The following is a 20267-nucleotide window of genomic DNA, read 5'->3' on the forward strand; positions in this document are numbered from 1 at the left end:
CCCCTCCACTAAGCCACGCCCACAGAACCGATAGTAAAAATTTTTACATTTCATCACTGGCCCGGACGTCATAATTGATGATCTGCACAGATGCAGAAGAGCGTGCGCGCACCCCCGTTGCAAACCGGTAGTAAAGGTAAGTAGAACCCACCTCTGATTTGAACATGCCTTACTTTTGAGGCCAAAAATTACTGGTCTGGTTTGAAGGAAGATATGCTTGAAACCACCGAGGAATGCAGGAAAAATCCATCCAAGACAAGATCCTGCAAGCTGCCTTCTGCGCGATATGCTGGATCCCCTGCTTGGCAAGCCAAGATCGACTGGATTGCAGCTATCTTGATCCCCTGGTAGCAGGGCCAAGAGCACTGCTTGGGGGCAAGGAGGGCATTGAGTGTAATCTGCATTTGTGTCTATTTCAGACGGTGCCCTACACAGGCAACATCTCTGGCGGTCTGGGAGCCAAGAGGACCATCGTAGTACGAGGCTCTATTCCGATGAACTCTAACAGGTCTCGGCTCTCTTTTTCAGCCTGCATTTGGGGATTCCGGCAGAGGAATGGAACAGTTCTCACAATTGGGCACCACTGCCCTTCTGCAATCAGGGCTACCGGCCTCACCTTGCCAGCCTGTCCCTGGCATCGACTCGCTCTCTGCCTGAAAATTAGACACCAAGATTCTGCTTTGGCACAGCAAAACACCAGTGTTAGGGCCCCTCGTAGACCTTTCCCGGTTCAGCTCCTTTCTCTGATTTTTCCCATCCCTGCACATCTGCGGGGGACAGCCCAGAGGGCAAGGAGACTAAGGGCAGTAAAAGCCACAATTTCACACACATCACCACATGGAGAAGCAAGGGCTGCTAGTTTATGGCAGGGTTCTCTAAATGGAGAATCTCAAACTTCACGAAGAGATGGACAAGATAAAAAGTTTGGGGGCCCCTTTAAAGAATGATTAGGTCATTAAGCAGTGCTCGGCTCTCGTTCATCAGAAAAATGCTGTTCACTGCTAGACCGCTGCTGAATATGTGGGATTTCCCCCCCCCCCCATATTTGTGTGCTTCATTTATAGCCCACCAAGAGTTGATTTGGTTGGGGCAGGAGCTAAATATAATGAACAAATACCTAAAATGCTAAACAAACTTACACATTCAGCAGCAATTCACTGATAAATAATATTTGTAAAGGAGAACAAGAGCTGTTTTTTTCCTTTACCCATGGAAGCATCTTATTGGAGGAGGTGGGGGTGTGTGGATAATCAGATTTCCCTTTATTTCATTCAATAGTCCTTATGCTTGCTTTTTTTCTCTTTCCAAGGTTCCACATCGATCTTACGGCTGGCCAGGATATCGCTCTGCACATAAATCCACGCATGCAAGAACGAACGGTAGTGCGCAACAGTTTTCTGAATGGCAGCTGGGGTCCTGAGGAACGGGAGCTGCCCTTTAACCCTTTCCAACCTGGACAGTACTTTGAGGTGAGTTGGCTTTGATTCCAGCACAGAGTGGGGGTCTCGTCAAGCAAAGAGGTAAAAAAAAAGTCAACATGGCAGCCACAGCTAGGCAACTGATGCTTGGTTCCTATTTTATCTGGCTCATGGAGATATCTCTGGATTACAGCAGAGAGCTAGACCTGCGAGAAGGCAGGCAGGCAGGTAGGTAGGCAGGCAGGCAGTGGGGAATGTAGAGAAGATCCACTCGGGTGCCTCCAGAGGTGTAAGACTCCATCTCTCATAATTCCCAGCAAGCACAACCATGAGGAATTGATATCTGAACCTCTGGAAGGATGTTGGGATGAATCACCCAATGTAGTGTGGTTTTGGTCACCACACTTTAAAAAAGATGTTGAGACTCTAGAAAGAGTGCAGAGAAAAGCAAACAGGATGATTAGGGGACTGGAGGCTGAAACATACGATGAACGGTTGCAGGAACTGGGACTGGCTAGTCTAGTGAAGAGAAGGACCAGGGGAGACAGGAGAGCAGTCTTCCAATATTTGAGGGGCTGTCACAGAGAGGAGGGGGATCAAGCTATTCTCCAAAGCACCTGAAGGCCAGACAAGGAATAATGGATGGAAACTGAAAAAGGAGAGATTCAACCTGGAAATAAGGAGAAATTTTCTGACAGTGAGAACAATCAACCCATGGAACAGAAGTTGCCTTCAGAAGTTGTGGGAGCTTCATCACTGGAGGCTTCCAAGAAGAGACTGGACTGCCCTTGGTCAGAAATGGTGTGGGGACTCCTGTTTGGGCAGTGGGGTTGGACGAGATGACCTACAAGGTCCCTTTCAACTCTGTTAATATGTAATCATGGATAAGAGTGGAACTGCCTCTCCAGGAAGCCATTCAGAATCCCGTTTTTACTTCTCTCCTGGAAAATTGTCCTCGTGTTGCTCTTGGCGCATTAGGGGGGAGGAGAAAAAAGGGTGGCAGTCGCAACCCCCTCTCCCATTAATAAAGCTCCACTCCTTATAGTATTGTGGGTGTCTTCTGATTTTGATGCAGGCCCCAGGACCGAAGTTGACCCAGATGTGCTGTTTCGACCACACTAACATCTTTCTTCTCTTGCCAGCTCTCAATCCGTTGTGGCAACCACCGATTCAAGGTTTATGTCAATGGCCAGCCTTTCTTCAACTACGCCCATCGTTACCACAATTTCCCACAGATCAACACCCTGCAGATTGATGGAGACGTGGTCCTTTCTTATATCCAATGCTGAGCATGGGTGGTGGGGAAGGGGAGGGAGAGGGCAGCCCTGGCAGAGACCCTCCATTTTTCCTCTCTTGAGGTCTGCCAGGAAACTCCGAGTCCTGCTGGATTGGTGTAGTCCACATAAAGATTTTAATAAAGATTAAATGCTTAAATTAATTTGGCTTTTTTTGGAACAGCAGTTAATATATAAGCGACAAAATAAAGAGCCAAGACGGGCACTGTTGTATCATTCACTCTAAGCCATGTTTCCCTGGCTGCCTAAGCCACAATGGGCTACTTTATTTCATTGTTAAATGCATTCTTGAACTCTTGAAAACAAGGGTGCAGAAATGAGGCCTGGAGACTTGTTTGACCCTAGAGTTCCCTCCAAAGCCGATGGGAACCAAATTTTGCATCAGCAGCCAAGCAAAATTACCACCTTAGCTTGCAGGTGTCTCAAAGCAAATGAGCACTTGCCGGGATCATATTATCATATGTGGTGGTCGTGTAAAGAAGCAAAGTACTATTGAGTTAAAATACAGACATGGTTAGAGGGAATGCTGCAGCAACATATAGAGTTAAGACCATCATTGGCAACCTTCAGTCTCAAAAGACTATGGTATTGTGCTCTGGAAATTGGTCCTAAAACAGCATCTGTGGGACTAAAAAGGCCAATTCGAGAGTGGCAATCCCTTCCACTATTCTGTCCCCTGCCCAGTCCCCAAATTTTGCTGGTTCCGGGTTAAGACCAGAGATATTTTTATGGGGAATATTACCAGAGAAATATACTATAGTAAAGAGGATACATATTTGATTATTCATATAATAACAGCGGCCAGGATTGTATTTGCACAGAATTGGAAAGCAGATAAAATCCCTTTGGAAGGATAAATTATAAAGAAAATTTTAGAATGTGCAGACATGAACAGATTAACACTGAGAATAAAAGATAAAGAGGAGTCGATGTATTTCAAGACATGGGGAAAATTTTATGATTGGTTAGAAAAGAGATATGAATAAAAGTATGGAGATAAAATAGATAGGGAAAAGATGAAAAAGAGCAAAAATAATTAGAAGAATAGAAACCCAGACGATGCCTAGCTAAAGGAAAAAGGGGGGAAGTGGGGGGGGAGGGAAAAAGTGAGATCATTATTAAAATGTACACAAATGATGAAACAGATGTAATTACTAAACAAATAAACTGAAATGAATGATTTTCTTTATAAGCTACCGATTTTGTCATACTGTAATTGTTTTCCCATGCCCTTTCCCATTCTTCTAACTGTATACTGTGCCCGATATTCCTCGCCCACGCTATCATCTGCCCTTTGACCAATTCTTCTGCCAAATCATATTCAAGTAAGTATTTATAAATTTTTGAAATTAATTTCCCTTCTTTAGATTCTAATAATTTATCCAATCGGTTTTGTTTTAGGTCTATTCCTCCCTCCTCTTGATCTTTTCTATATCTTATCTTTATTTGTGAATAGGGCCACCAGTCTATTACTATTCCTTGTTCTTTGAGTTCTTCCCTAGTTTTCAATTTCCTCTGTACATCTAATATTTCTCTGTATTTTAACATTTTTTGTTTTGCTAATATATTGGGGTGAGTTATTGCTTCTATTGTTGATAGCCAGCCAGGAATTTTTATATAGTGTTTGCATTTGATTTGTTGCCATGTGTTAATTAAAGATTTCCTGATAGTGTGATTGTTGAAATGTTTGTATATTTTATTTCCAGAGCTCCATATAAAGGCATGCCATCCCTTCATTAAGTCGTGTCCTTCCAGATTTAACAGTCTTTGGTTATCCAGGGTTATCCATTCTTTAATCCATGATAGAAGAGAGAGGGAAAGGAGTAGAGAGAGTGGAAGGGAGAAGAAAGGAAAGGAGAGGGATAGATAGAAGAGAGGGAAAAGGAGAGGAAGAAAAGGGAGGAGAAAGAGGAGTAGGAAAGAGGGTTAGAAAGGGAGGAAGAAGAGAGGAGTGGGGAAAGGGAAGGGGAAGTAGGTAAAAGAAGGAGAGGAAGAATGAAGAAAGTAGGAAGAAATGGAGGAAGGAAGAGAAGGGGAGGAGAAGAGGAAAGGTTGTAAAATAAAGGAGGGTATATGGTAAAAGAGCAGCCCCGAACAACTAAAAATGAAAGTTAAAAGATAAGATGAATGGAAAATGATGGATAAAAGATTGTACATTTAAATATGTTTATGAGAAATAAAAATAAAAACTCTTTGAAAAAAAAAAAAGCCAATGAGCTCAACATCCCCTCACACTGACGTCGTAGGTGACGTCAGCAATTTGTGATTGGTCAAATCTATTTACCTCAGTTTTGGCGGGCTTTCTCTGTCTCCGGCCAGATTTTCCTCACTCCCTCAGAGGGCGCCTGATAACCAGAAACATCCAGCAGCCTTTTGTGATGCCTCAGTGTGGCAGTGCCCGTCCACACTCATACCCACACCCACACCCAGACTCACACTCTTCCCAGCTCTACAAGTTGACACACTTCAAAAGGGCATCCATGCCTTCCTCCTGGGTATCTCCTAGTCCATCTGGGCTTCTCTTCCAATTAGGACCCCCAACCAAAACTCTCTTGGGGACTTCAGGCAGGGGGAGGCCGTGTGATGCCAGCCCTGTGAGGCAGGCAGGCAGGCAGGCAGGCAGGGTCACCAATGTCTGCTTGTTAATGTTGCATTCATGCGAAAGTTGCAGCCTCAGATCTTGCAAGACTGGCTGGACTTCCTGCCTTCCTCTTCAGCCTGGCCTGAGTTGCTCTGTGGCTGGATTCGGGTCTCTTTCTCTGACCCGATTTGCCTGGGCAGCGGCTCTCACTGTCCCTTCGGCCCCTTTCAGGGGGCAGCTGGAGACCTTGTGCAGGGCAGGCCTTTTTGTGGATGGGCTCAAGCCCCAAAGGAGCTGTGGGGCATCCTTGATTTAACCACAGCCACAAGCATGGCTTACACCCCTCATTCCCTCTCTGCCCTTTGGGGACTTTGCTGGGATCTCCCCCCCTCCCAATGCAATCCGAAGCATCTCTGGGGCAGTAAACAGGTGCAAGACCATTCTAATTGGGGGCACACCCATTGTGTAAGGGATGCCTTTCACTCCCAGCCAGAACTTTCCTTCTCTTCCTCATTTCTCCCATCACCTGGCATCCCTCAGTTTCCCCTTTGTAAACATGAGGAAGTGAAAAGGATGGAGAATTTATTAAAGGTTTTAGGAGCAATGATCCCAGTGGATTGATAAGACCTCAGATTCCCTTTAGGATCTCAGATGCTGCTCAGCGAACAGTCCTTGAAAGTCTTGCAATTTGGAAATAAGAGGAACCAGCCATGATCTGCTTTTGAATGGGTGAACTTCCTTGCTTTTCTTGCAGACATTTCATTGGCTATCTTGGGAATGAAACCTGTGCAAGAATAAAAGCAGGCTCAAAGGACCTAACAATGCAACCTACACTATGAAAAATTAGATGTCTCTGAAAGCAACCAGAAGTTCAGCTGAAGTAGCTGAAACACACCTCACTGTTTAGCAGAGCCGTCCATCCAGTCCAGTGGTGGGTTGCTCCCTGTTCGCCCCAGTTCAGGCGAATTGGTAGCGGCGGTGGGAGGCTCCGTCCACCCACCCAGACGTCATCGAAAATGCTCTGCGCATGCGCAGAAGCACCATGCGCTCGCAAAGCGAACCGGTAACACCAGGATTTGAATCTCACTACTGATCCAGTCCATCTTCTCTCTGGGCGGAAAAATACACATATTACATTCAGTCATGCCCCCCCTCCTCACTCTTGGAGGGAGGGGACTTTCTCTATTTTTAGACAGGCTGAAGCGTTAAATGTTGGAGTAGGATCAGGCGAGTAGAGGTCATGGGGCACTTTCAGCCATGTCGTTTCCGTAAGTGACTGGCTCAATCGTTCTCAATCGATTTTGTATGGATGGAAAAATTGCAGGAAGATGATGTGAAACCTGAATGATGTTAGGTCTTCACAGAGGGTGCATTTCAGCTTCCATTTGAGCATGGACGATGGAATAATTGTGCATGATGCAATGGAAGTTCAACATTTCCTTGTAAATCAAGTAACAATGGAGGCATTGGGTTTGGGCAATGAAGCCTGCGGATTAAGATATTAAAATGTGCCAGTGGAGCTGAATAAAGTCACTTAGAAGAACAGCAAGGACCAGAAGAGCTGAAGAGCAACCAAGGAGATGCGTCTCTTTTTAATCTTTGCTTTGACTTTTGCTCTTTCTGCACAGCAGGTAAGGCTAAATTTTGTGGGTTGCAATAACCTTTCAGCTGGAGTGCCTGCAGATAAAACAAGTAAGCATTTTGTTGAGGTTCTCCCCATGCTGTTATTAATATTTCTTGATCAAGGGGTTGAAAATGCAGGCAGAGGGCTTTGCGTACTCAGCCTTTTTAATCACTGGGAATTCCACTGTATCAGTGGTTCTGAATTTAGTTTGGCATCCTGTTCTCTGCATTGGATTTCTCAGGGTTCACATTAGCATAAGAATCAAAGATAATAACCTCTTGTTGGATCTACTGAATTGGACCAATAAAGAAGACTGCACGTTTCTTTGGTTGTTATGAGAAGTTTGAGATGAATAGAAATAAAGGATAGAGCAAAATTCAGAGGTTCATTGGTAGTTAAGCTGTATATCATATCTTGCTTTATTACCTATAAACATCTAAGGGGGTGAATCCTAAACGCAAAAGATATGTTGTTTGTTTTCTTTTCAGGATAACAAGAATGACGCTGATGCAGAGTCTATGGTAAGTAAGTTACTTCATGATGTCTCAGAATACAATTAATTCAAGTTTGGGGTTTTTTGGTCCTGTCATTCATACTTTTGGTAAGAAATAGCTTTTCCTATTTGGAGAATACAGCCATTCATATGTGTGGGATGTAGTCATGAAACAATCGGAGAAGTCATATATGCTGTTATGTGCTGATCAGACTGATACCTTTCATTTCCCTTGTAGGAAAATGGCAGAGAAATTATGAAAAAAGTTATAGTAAGTACAAAATCACAGAATTGGGAGGGAAGTCTTCGAGTCCAACCCCTTGTTCAAGCAGGAGATCCTATACCATTTTGGACAAATGACTGACCAATTTCTTCTTAAAAGTCTGTGAAGAGGCAAGGCTGTCAGGGTCCAATTGATGCCCTAATTAAAATATTGAGCCTCGAACCAAGCTTAAAAAGAAATCCAGTTATTTATTAGGAGGGTCATGTTGGCACATTTCAAGTGAAGCCAACTCTGACCCCACATAATTTACGCCCCAATCATGACTCTGTTTCCCCCCTCCTCCCAGGGTGTGTCATTTGCCAACGGAGCAATTGTAGAGATCACTCCCCTCCAGCTGCTGTGGGTAACCCTGGGAGACAGCCTTGAGAGAGATAAATCTAGAATGTGGAATTCAATTTTATCATGTAGGAAATGGCTCCGTTTGATAAGTCATATGTTCTCATGTGAGAAGAGAGTTGATACCCTTTGTTTCCCTTGTAGAGTGGAATTGGTGGGAACACTCTAACAAAATTAATGGTAAATAGCTCTTTCATCCTTTTCTTTTTTCTTTCTTTCTTTCTTTCTTTCTTTCTTTCTTTCTTTCTTTCTTTCTTTCTTTCTTTCTTTCTTCTTTCTTCTTTCTTCTTTCTTTATTGTGCCACCCCATCTTGTCCATAGATGACTCTGGGCAGCTTAAAAATATTAAAACTACTATACATTCAAATCATAAAGAAAAAAACAACAACTGTAATAAATACTATTAAAAGATGGGGAGGAGAGCAACCCAAAAGTATCTAAGATGGTAGCGATGGCATGGATGGAGAGGTCCCGGGTGTCTTTTTATCAGAATAGAATTTGATGTGCTTCGATCCTTTGTAGGTATCTTTGAATGATGACGATTTGGACAAATTAACAGTAAGTAGCTTTCTTCATCTTATTTATTTATTTATTTATTTATTTATTCAATTTGTATCCCGCCCTTCTCCTAGTGGACTCAGGGCGGTGCACAGCCAAAACTAAAATACATAACAATACAAAATTTAAAATTAATTAAAAGAATTATATACTTTGGCCCGAATTAAAACAGTGCGAATTAAAACCCATTAACAAATTAAAACTAAACAATTAATAACCATTAAAAACTAAAAAAGGGGGGCGGGGTTCACGCCAGCCCTGCTTGCTGGAAAAGAAGAGTTTTCAGGGCTCGGCGAAAGACCCGAAGATCCGATATCCTTCTTATCTCCGGGGGCAGATCGTTCCAGAGGGCGGGGGCTGCCACAGAGAAGGCCCTCCCCCTGGGGGTCGCCAGCCGACATTGCCTGGCTGACGGCACCCTGAGGAGTCCCTCTCTGTGGGAGCGTACTGGACGGTGGGAGGCTATCAGCGGCAGAAGGCGGTCCCGCAAGTACCCAGGTCCTATGCCATGGAGCGCTTTAAAGGTGGTAACCAACACCTTGAAGCGCACCCGGAAGACCACTGGAAGCCAATGCAGCTCACGCAGGAGAGGTGTCACATGGGAGCGACCCCTCGCTCCCATAATCCCCTGCGCGGCCGCATTCTGCACCAGTTGGAGCCTCCGGGTACTCCTCAAGGGGAGCCCCATGTAGAGAGCATTACAGTAGTCCAGGTGGGAAGTGACGAGTGCCTGAGTGACTGTGCGTAAGGAATCCCGATCCAGAAAGGGACGCAACTGGCGAATCAGGCGGACCTGATAAAAAGCCCTCCTGGCCACAGCCGTCATATGCTCTTCTAAAGACAGCCGTGCATCCAGGAGGACGCCCAAGTTGCGAGCCCTATCCGTGGGGGCCAATAACTCGCCCCCAATAGCCAGCGATGGTACCAGCTGGCTATATCGGGACGCCGGAAGCCACAGCCACTCGGTCTTGGAAGGGTTGAGTCGGAGCCTGTTACTCCCCATCCAGATCCGCACGGCCTCCAGGCACTGGGACATCACTTCAAGGGCATCGTTGGGATGGCCCGGGGTGGAGATGTCTTCTGCTTTTTTCTTTTTTTCTTTTGAAGTATTATACTTCTTGCCTGTAATGAAGCTTCCTTGTGTTATAACAGCACTGCCCATTTTATGCAGCCCTATCCGGCTTAGAGAAGTCATATTTTGATAGCATGTCAGAATAGAAGTCATAATTTTTTTTCTTTTTCTTTGCAGGAATGTATCCAGAGTGTTTGTGAAATGAATGATTTTGTGGTAAGTACCTCTTTGTTTATCCCGTTTTTTCCTTGTGAAATGTTGTCCTTTCATGTGATGAAATCCCCCTTTTGTGAGTCTGCTCCCAACTCAGCCTCCATCGCCATTGACCCCAGAGCATCAAGAAAGAAGGCAAGGCTAAAATCTTGGGCCAGTTTTGAATAAAGCAACTTGAGGCACCTCTTTTCCCTCTAAAATACCCCCACCGCCTGCACTGCTGTAAAGCAGGGTACCCAGAAGTGAGGAAGGGTCCACAGGATTATCCATTATTGTTGTTGTTGCTATTATTATTCATAGTACTGTTAGAAGGGAAGCAACCAAGCTCAGAGAGCAGCAAGGAACCTCACAGGTTGTCTGATTACAAGACAGATCTTTAACCTAGCAACTATCTTGCAATCCAGCATCCAAATAACCACATTCCATAAAGTAAGATAGAGATCCCCAGCACTGAGACAACCAACAAATTCATACCAACCTACCAGGCACTCTGGAAACCAGGCAGTGCATAAATGTAAATATATTATCCTATCATTATTTTTATTGTACTAAACAATGTGAATCTGTTCTTTAACTGATATTGGAAATATTATTGTTATGGTTGGTCACACAAACAACCAGATGTTTGGACTGGAGTTGGCATTTTTATCCATCTATAAAGTCCTTCTCAAGGACCTGGGATAAGCAAATGTGGTTGTTTGACAGTGTTGTAGCTATCATTGCAGGATGTAAGCTAGTCCAAGTACAGCTGCCTTTTACATGTCGCTGTCAAATTCTGAGAGTTGAAGTCCACACACCTTAAAGTTGTCAAAAGTGAGAAATATTCTACAGTAGTGGCCAAAATTGTGGAATGTATTTTATAAAACTAGCTAATAACACCATTTCTGGGGGAGTAGTCCCATAAAATTATAGATCAATGGAAAGATAATTGAATCAAGAATATAATGCAATAACTTATGAAGCATTTGTTGTTAGAATAGCAGTTACAGTATAAAGAAGAAAAGTAAAACATGTAGAAAAAATGAGATATACAAAAATTATCACCATAGAAAAAAACAAGATATACAAAAATGATTGCCCTCTCAGTTAATACTTAGTTGGGTAACCTTTAGCATGAATTACGCCCTTACAACGTCTTCCCATGGAGTGAACCAAGTCTTTTAGTTCTGCAGCTGTTATAATGTGAAACCAAGATTGAATGATTGCTTCTGTTAACTGAGTTTTATTGCTGAGTCGCTTCTGACTAACAAGTTGCTTTAGTCGGTTCCATAGATGTTCAATTGGGTGAAGGTCTGGGCTATTCCCAGGCCATTCCAGCAGTGGAATAGGATTATCTTGAAATGCCCCCACCCCCCAAAAAAGTGGTGTTATTAGCCATCAAACCTCAAAAATACACTTTTCCCAAAAGGTTTCCATAATTTTGGCCATTACTGTAGTGGACTATAAATCATAGCTGTTAAAGTCATATAAGTTATAACTCTGATTCCTAACCCTAACCCCATTTCATTTTGTTGCCTGTGTGATCAAAACCTTTTGGAAACTATCCCTGGAGGAAGTATTTGGCATGGGAAGAGTCCTACAAATTTTCTTTTCTCTGCCTTGTGGTTTTTCTTTCTGCAAAATGCCAAATGGTTTCAGCTAAGATCCAAATTTTGCACTCAAATTGAAGGCTGAGTGATAAAAAGGGGGTCTTAGTATTCAGGTTGGGATATGATTTGTAGAGAAAGTAATCTCTGGCTTTAAGAAATGGGAAGGAGACGCAAATGATCGTCTAACTGTGTAAGTAGAAGGGGTGAGAAAGGGAGTCAGACTAGCTCCAGATTGATATTCTTGTCCTTAAAAAGGAGTAATGAAGGCTGTGGATGGGCTTTCAAGATTCTGCTACTAAATCCAACAATAATATAGTAGCATTCCTGGAATCCCTGCCATGGTTTTCTTTGACCTTGCCTACCTCAAAGGGTTGATGTGACTTTACGTGCCTTCTCTGGTGATGTGAAGCCATTCACCTCAATATCCTCCATGTCTCTCAAAGGTTCACCAATTAGCTTTAATGGATGCCAGTGGCCCAGGCAACCCCCACCCAGATCTTTCTGGCATAACATAGTTATGAAGGAATCTATAAAAGAGGGTAATGTTTATTTCTCCTTCCTTGCAGGACCTCATGCAGAAGATATTGTCTGTTTTTAGGAGAAAAATTCAGGATGATATTCTGATATATCAATTGATGGTAAGTTACACAGTTGAGTTCTCTCATTTCTTACGTGTCTTCTATGTTATCCTTCTTAGTTATGACCTCAGCAGCTCTCTTGAGCCTTACTCCCCACAAAGGATCTCCAAATATTTCAGGAAGAATTCCAGCAGGAAGCTACTGTATAAACTCTTGGGAACATTTAAAGGAGGGCATTGTGTTGACTATTGTTGGAAGCTGAAAGTGTCCAGCTTCACAGTGTTCTCTGTGGCTTAGGAGAAAGACTTAAAAGATATTCTCTCCTATATGTTACACCATATACATGTATACATATATATGATAAGATATATTAGAATCAGTGGTGGGTTGCCCCCGGTTTGGACCAGATGTCATCATAGGTGATCTGCATGGGTGTGATGTGAACCGGTAGTAAAGGTAAGTAGAACCCACACCTGAATAGAATAGAATAGAAGAATAGAATAGAATAGAATAGAATAGAATAGAATAGAATAGAATAGAATAGAATAGAATAGAATAGAATAGAATTTTTTATTGGCCAAGTGTGATTGGACACACAAGGAATTTGTCTTTGGTGCATACGCTCTCATTGATATATTATCTATATATGATATCTATCTCTATAGATATCATATATATCCATATTAATATTTTAATTAGAATTTCACAATACATGTATAAAAATGAAAAGAAAAATGAAAAGAAATAATAGCATAAAGGTAAAGGTTCCCCTCGCACATATGTGCTAGTTGCTCCCGACTCTCGGGGGCGGTGCTCATCTCTGTTTCAAAGCCAAAGAGCCAGCGCTGTCTGAAGACGTCGTAAAAAACAACAACAAAGTCTGAGAACTCTGTTAATTCGGATTTGTTTTTTGGCCCTACCTAGCACTGCCTCTTATGATAACAAATATGTGTTTCCTAACTGGAGGGAAATAACAATTTGTGTTATTTGACAATGATATCTAAATTGGCAGTGATGGCATGGCTACAGTAGAGAGATCCTGGGTGTCCTGAATCCTCAGATTTATTTATGCATATTGTGGTTGTGCCAGTGTGGAAGAATAACTGAAAAAAGAAAGATAAAAAATATCTCAGAACACTAATCATTCATGTTTGGGTTTTTTGGCCTTATCACTCATTCTTATAGTAACAAGTATATATTTCCTATTTGGAGAATGCAGCCATTCATATGTCTGCTGTCCATAGATGGAGAAGTTGGAGGTCAGATATGTTATCATGTAAGGATCAGGCTGATACCCTTCATTTCCCTTGTAGAAAAGTGGCAGTGAAATGATGAAAAAAGCTATGGTAAGTACTTCTTGGTTTATCTTGTGGCTTCCCCTTGGGTGATCCCAATCCTTAATTATTCAGGTTCCTGGAGGGTAAAAAGCAATTTATAATCAACCTATGGATTCTTATTTCCACCCATGCTCAACAAACACCAATTCAATACTCGCTGAATTCAAAATTACTCATTGTGAGAACATCTGACCAGAAGTGTGCATCTGAGCAAAAGCGCAGTTACTCTTTGTTTCCATTGTAGAATGGAATTGGTGAGGAAATGCTAACAAAAGTAATGGTAAGTATTTTTTGACCAACTTCTCCCCTTTCCTTGTGATTTATTTATTTATTCATTTAATGCCCGTGTGCCACCTATGTTTTCCAGAGATAACCCAGGGTAGCTTAAAAACATGAAAAACAACTGCAAATTAAAATAATAAAGCAAAAAAATAATAACAGTAAAAAATAACTTTAAAGGTGAGGAGAAGGGGAAGACAAAGTACATGGGTTCAGTTGGGTCTTTCCCAACCTCCAGGAGGGGGCAGCCCTCTTTGAAGTCCCCTGCCAGCTGACAGAGCCAGTCTTCAGGCCCTTACGGAAGGTCAAAAGGGTGGGTGTGGATCTCACATTGGGGGCACAATGTTCCAAAGAGCAGGAGCTACTGCAGAACAGGCTCTTCTCTTGGACCCCATTAGCCGAAATTCCTTGACTGATGGGGTCTGCAGCAGTGGTGGGATTCAACATTTTTTTACTACCGGTTCTGTGGGCGTGGCTTGGTGGGCATGGTTTGGCTTGGTGGGTGTGGCAGGGGAAGGTTACTGCAAAATCCCCATTTCCTCCTGATCAGCTGGGACTCGGGAGGCAGGGAATAGATGGAGGCAGGACCAGTCAGAATTTTTACTACCGGTTCTCCGAACTACTTAAAATGTCCTCTACCGGTTCTCCAGAACTGGCCAAAACCTCTAGTCTGCAGAATGCCCCCTCTGCTGGCTCAGGTGGAGTAGGCCAAATCTCATGGGGGTGAGAGAGTTCTTCAGATAACCTGAATTACCTTTTTTGCACACAATCAAGCAGCACTTTCGGGATTCTACCTCTCCCACACCAAGATTGAGCAGTGAGCAATACCCAAGTTATATATTTAGAAGGATAGTTGCCTTTTTTCGTGATTAAATCTATGATACTCATTCTTTTTTTTAAAAAAAAAACTTTTTTTTAATACCTCTACTGATCTCCCCTAAAGTTTGGGTTTCCAAAAACCTTATTTAAGTACTCAAAGTACGGGGTGGATGGAAGAAGTGGTATTTTGAGTACTTAAATGAGGTTTTTGGACTCGGGATATCCTAAATTGTTTTTGAACCACCATTGAGAAGAGAAAGAAAAGAAAAAACTCAGAACACCGTTAATTCATTATGGTTTTTTTTAGTCTTATGACTGAATGGAGGAAAGCAGCAATTCATATCAATGATACCTATGATTGTAGTGATGGCATACAGAGATGGCACAGTCCTGGGTGTCTACCATTAGGATAGAATTTGATGTGCTTCGTTCCTTTGTAGGAATCTTTGAATGATGACGATCTTGACAAATTAACAGTAAGTAGCTCTTTCTTCATCTTCTGCCTTTTCTTTGAGCAATATGCTTCTTGCTTTCAATGAAGCAGCTTAGTCTTACAATAACACTGACCCCAAACCCAAACTAGTGGTGGGCTGCAGCCGGTTCAGACCAGTTCGGGCAAACCGGTAGTTGCGACCTGTAGGACCTGCGCCCCAGCGCTATGCCGTCCTATATAGCCACGTTTTTAAAGCTGTGTGCATGTGTGCAAGCCACGTGCGAAAGCAAAGCACAGTTTATGTGCTGGAGTTTATGACTGTTTTTTGAGACAGTTGTTCAGAAATGCTCAAGTTGGAAGAAAACTGGAAGTAAATGTAATTTTCAGAAAACCGCATTTGCTGTAAATCGTAATCACGTGACCATGGGATGCTACAAACATGGGCTGGTTCCAACATGTGGGGAGGCAACAGCAGGGCAGAGGGGCCCAGCTGTTGGAACCGAGTTGTAAGCACACTAGGAATGTCTGTTGCAACTTCACACAGTTGCAAAGCGATTGGTTGTAAGCCGAGGACTACGAATATGGAATGTAGAGATTTAATGCCCAAACAGCTTTAAACCGCCAACTTAGTGATGGGATTCAATTTTTTTTTACTACCGGTTCTGTGGGCGTGGCTTGGTGGGCGTGGCAGGGGAAAGATATTGTAAAATCTCCATTCCCTCCCACTCCAGGGGAAGGTTACTGCAAAATCCCCATTTCCTCCCTATTAGCTGGGACTTGGGAGGCAGAGAATAGATGGGGGCGGGGCCAGTCAGAATTTTTACTACCGGTTCTCTGAATTACTCAAAATTTCTGCTACCGGTTCTCCAGAACTGGTCAGAACCTGCTGAAACCCACCTCTGCCCCAACTGCTTTTTCTGTTAATGGCATGCAGCTGAAATTCAGCACAAGGATTATTCCACTGGATTCTCTGTGAATTCTGTGAATGTGGAAGAACATTGAAAAGAGAATGAAACAAACCGTGTTCCAGAACACAGTTCATCCACGTGTTCCTTTTTCACCCTATCACAATCTGTTCTGATAAGAAATGCATGCCTCTCGTCTGTAGCATGGGTGGAGTGAATCTCATGTAGGTTATCAAAGACGGCATATATCTTTTCTAATAATCGCATGGTTATTTCATGGTTTTCAAAGATTTATATAGCTGCCCATCTTAAACAGCAGAATCCGGGTTAGAGAAGTCATGTATGATATCATGTCAGAATAGAAGTAATATACTGTATTTTGTTTTCTTTGCAGGAATGTATACAAAGCGATTGCGAAGTGGATGATTTCCTGGTAAGCATCTCTTCGTTCATCCTCTGTTCTTCCCTTGTGAAATACCCTCCCTGCATGGAATCAACTTCCCCTATGGCCCAGGGGTGAAATGCTCCCGGTTCGGACCGGCTCGGGCGAGTAGGTAGCGATGGCGGCAGGCAGTTTGGAGAACCGGTAGCAAAAATCCCTGGCCCCGCCCCCCATGCCCAGCTGAGCCGCGCAATCATCAGAGCCTTTTTTTTTCCCTTTTAAATGCCTCTGACGAGCCAAGCTCTGACGATCCCAGCTGAGTTGCCTGCCGATCAGGCAACTCAGCTTGGATCGTCAGAGCCATTTAAAAGAAAAAAAGTTGTTTTCTTTTAAATGGCTCTGACGATCCCAGAGTTTTAAAAACCCTCTGACGATCAGGCAACTCAGCTGAGATCGTCAGAGCCTTTTGAAAGCATTTTTTTACATGGTTTTACATGTAAAAAATGGTTTTAAAAGTAAAAAAAAAATTGACCACGCCCACCCAGTCACATAACCCCCCCACCAAGCCACACCCACAGAACTGGTAGTAACAAATTTTAGATTTCACCACTGCTATGGCCACCATCAAGAAGAAGGCAAGGCTTAAAATTTTGGGCCAGTTTTTACAAAGCAGTTTGACTCCCTGCTTTACCATTTAAAATACACCCATGTTGGAAACTATCCTGGGGTGGTGGGGGAAATGTTTGGCATGGGAAGGGTTCCTACAAATTTTCTTTTCTCTGTTTTTGTGATTTTTGTTTGTGCAAAATGCCAAATGGTTTCAACTCAATTACGAGGTCCAAATTGCACTCAGATTGAAGACTGATTGGGTCAAAAGAGGGGTTTAATATTCAGGTTGGGTTATGGCTTGTAGCAAGGGTGCTATTCAGCAGGTTCTGACAGGTTCTGGAGAACCAGTAGCGGAAATGTTGAGTAGTTTGGAGAATTGGCACATATCACCTCTGGCTGGCCCCAGAGTGGGGTGGGAATGGGATTTTGCAATATCCTTCCCCCAGGAGTGTGGAGGGAATGGGGATTTTGCAGTATCCTTCCCCTGAGAAGGGGAAGGAGAAGAAAATGATCATTTAACTCTGTGTAAGTAGAAAGGGAGTCAGACTCACCTCAGCTTGACATTCTTGTCCTTAAAAAGGCGTAATAAAGGCTTTGGATGGGTTTTCAAGATTCTGCTACTAAATCTGACAACAATATAATGGCATTTCTGGAATCCCTGTTATGGCCTTTCCTTGACCTTGGCCTACCTCAAAGGGCTGATGTGGCCTTTTGTAATTTTTTTGATGATGTGAGGCCATTCACGTCAATATCCTCTATGTCCCTCAAGGCCTCACCAGTTTATTTTAATGGACTGCAGTGGCCCAGGCAAGACCCACCCCGATGCTCATATCATTCACTGGAACAAGGTAGCTACGAAGGAATCCATAAAAGAGGTTAATGGTTTTTCTCTTTCCATGTAGGACCTCATGCAGAAGGTTTTAAATGTTCTTAAGGGAATATCGCATGGTGAAAAACCAATATATCAATTGATGGTAAGTTGATACATACTTAACTTCTCTCATTACTTTTATATCTTCTACGTTATCCTTTCTTAAAAGGCTATTTTCAAGAGCAGATCTCTTGAGCCTCACTCCCCACAAAAGGATCTCCAGGCATTTCAGGAAGAATTCCAGCAGGAAGCTATAAGCTCTTGGGAACATTGCAAGGAGGGCATCCTTTTGATTATTGTTGGAATTTGAAAGTGTCTGGCTTCACGGGCCTTCCCTCTGGCTTAGGAGAAAGGGTTAAAAGAGAATGTCAGCAAACCTTTAGAAGAGCTGCACAATCATGTTTCTTTTAAGAAAAAAAATCACAAAAACTCTTTGTAATAGCAAGTCTCAGAATGCTATTAATTCATGTGTCTTTTATCACTCCATTCCCACTTCCTGCCTAGAGCAAACCGGTTCTCTGTTGCTATTAAAGTGGGCCTGCCCACCCACCCCCAGCAGTGGTGGTTGCTCCCGGTTCACACCGGTTCGCAAGAACCGGTACTAAAAATTTGTAGTAGTTCGGAGAACTGGTAATAACATTGGCTGGCCACGCCCCCGAACCGGTCCCCGGCCCAGTCGCTGCTCACTTACCCCGCCCACCTCATCAGAGGCTTTTTTTTTTTTTTTTTTTACTTTTAAAAGCATTTTTTCTACAACCTCTTCGGCCGAAAAAATGCTTTTAAAAGTAAAAAACAAAAGCCTCTGATGATCGCGCGGCTCAGCTGGGATCGTCAGAGGCTTTTAAAAGCATTTTTTCTACAACCTTTTCGGCCAAAGAGGCTGTCGAAAAAAAAATGCCTTTAAAAGCCTCTGGCGATCCCAGCTGAGTTGCCTAATCGTCAGAGGTTTCTAAAAGCATTTTTTCCTGCAACCTCTTAAGATTGTAGAAAAAATGCTTTTAAAAGTAAAAAAAAAAAAAGTTGGCCACGCCCACCCAGTCACATTACCCCAAGCCACACCCACAAAATAAGCCACGCCCACAGAATTGGTAGTAAAAAATTTTAGAACCCACACCTGACTCCTGGGTTATGCTGACCTTTATTTCTGCTTCTGAAGCCCAGCTGATCAGGGGTGGCAGATTGAATTGGCCCTCCTCAGCTGTTTTCCTTGCTCCTTTCCTTGTTTGCAACATGGAAGTTCAATTTTATGGAAGCTGCGCATGCGTGCTCAGCGAACCGTTTGTTCAACTGGTAGGATCCCACCCCTGGATATAGATGAAACTGATAAATGGCACTGAAGTTGTCTGTGATGGTATATTTAGTGATAGTTATCTTATTAGAATAGAACTGATGCAAGTTGTTTCCTTTGTAGAAGGCATTCATCAAACAAGGTCCTCTGGCTGAATTGGAAGTAAGTAGCCTTGATGTATCTTGTTTCATTTCTTCCTTTAATTTCTTCTTGCACCTGAACCAGCATCTCCAGTTAGCCTCAGAATCAGCTGAATCAGAGTGCAAATGGGTGTGGAACCTTTTTGGGACTGCTGAAAGGAGTGTGCTACAGAGAGGAGATAGGTGTGTCATATCCCTTCCCCTCTGTTGAGAGAGGGCTGTTCAGTTTTAACATAGATGGCCACTTTGACTTTTCTTTCAGACCAGTGGTCTTCTTTGTCCAGAATGTGGACTTTGAAAGACCTTTTTCTTTTAACCTTTTAAACCTTTAGTTAATTAACTAAAGAAATATCTTTTAAAAATCCCTAACTCTTTGTAAAAGCTGATTACTAATATGTTTTTTCCCCAAAAAAATTGCCCAAAGCTTTTGTTCATGAAAACAAGATCAAATCCTGAAAGAACAATCTTAATTAATGTGTGTTTATTTGGCCTTCATCACTTCTATGTTAGGATAAGAAATCATATTCCCTATCTGAAGAATAAAATAAAAATACAATTATTGATTTAAATATATGATATGGTATATAAGGGACCCGGTGGCTCAGTGGCTAAGACGCTGAGCTTGTCGATCAAAAGGTCGGCAGTTCAGTGGTTCGAATCCCGAGTGCCGCGTAACGGGGTGAGCTCCCGTACCTTGTCACAGCTTCTGCCAACCTAGCAGTTCGAAAGCACGTAAAAAATGCAAGTAGAAAAATAGGGACCACCTTTGGTGGGAAGGGAACAGCGTTCCGTGCGCCTTTGGTCTTTAGCCATGCTGGCCACATGACCACGGAGACGTCTTCGGACAGCGCTGGCTCTTTGGTTTTGAAATGGAGATGAGAACTGCCCCCTAGAGTCGGAAACGACTAGCATATATGTGCAAGGGGAACCTTTACCTTTACCTTATGCTATATAATGTTGAAGATGGCAATGATAGCATGGAGAGAGAAGACGTGTGTTATTGTACTGGATTATTGGAAAGTAGCCATTTCCTTGGATCACTGCAGTTGTGTTGTGTCTGTTGGTTGATGTTGCTTATTTCTATTGGTTCAAACGGCTTTATCTACTTTGCTCAAACCGTCCCATTGACGTTAATACCCTCTATGATGTTCACGGAGTCTTGAT

The 20267-nt window shown here is 42.9% G+C and overlaps 1 protein-coding gene across 1 annotated transcript in view; it reads left to right on the top strand.

Annotated features, from left to right (window-relative positions):
• LGALS4 (galectin 4) overlaps positions 1-3810 on the top strand; it is a 13825-nt gene extending 10015 nt beyond the window's left edge. The window contains 3 exon segments of the mRNA XM_070950208.1: positions 420-508; positions 1310-1469; positions 2561-3810. Coding sequence (XP_070806309.1) covers positions 420-508; positions 1310-1469; positions 2561-2707 — 396 coding nt within the window. The 3' untranslated portion in view covers positions 2708-3810.
• Positions 3811-20267: the final 16457 nt, after the last annotated feature.

The sequence above is a fragment of the Pituophis catenifer genome, unplaced genomic scaffold (assembly GCF_029215685.1).
Source record: "Pituophis catenifer annectens isolate HBS135680 unplaced genomic scaffold, rPitCat1.0.hap2 SCAF_9, whole genome shotgun sequence".
Taxonomy (NCBI): domain Eukaryota; kingdom Metazoa; phylum Chordata; class Lepidosauria; order Squamata; family Colubridae; genus Pituophis; species Pituophis catenifer.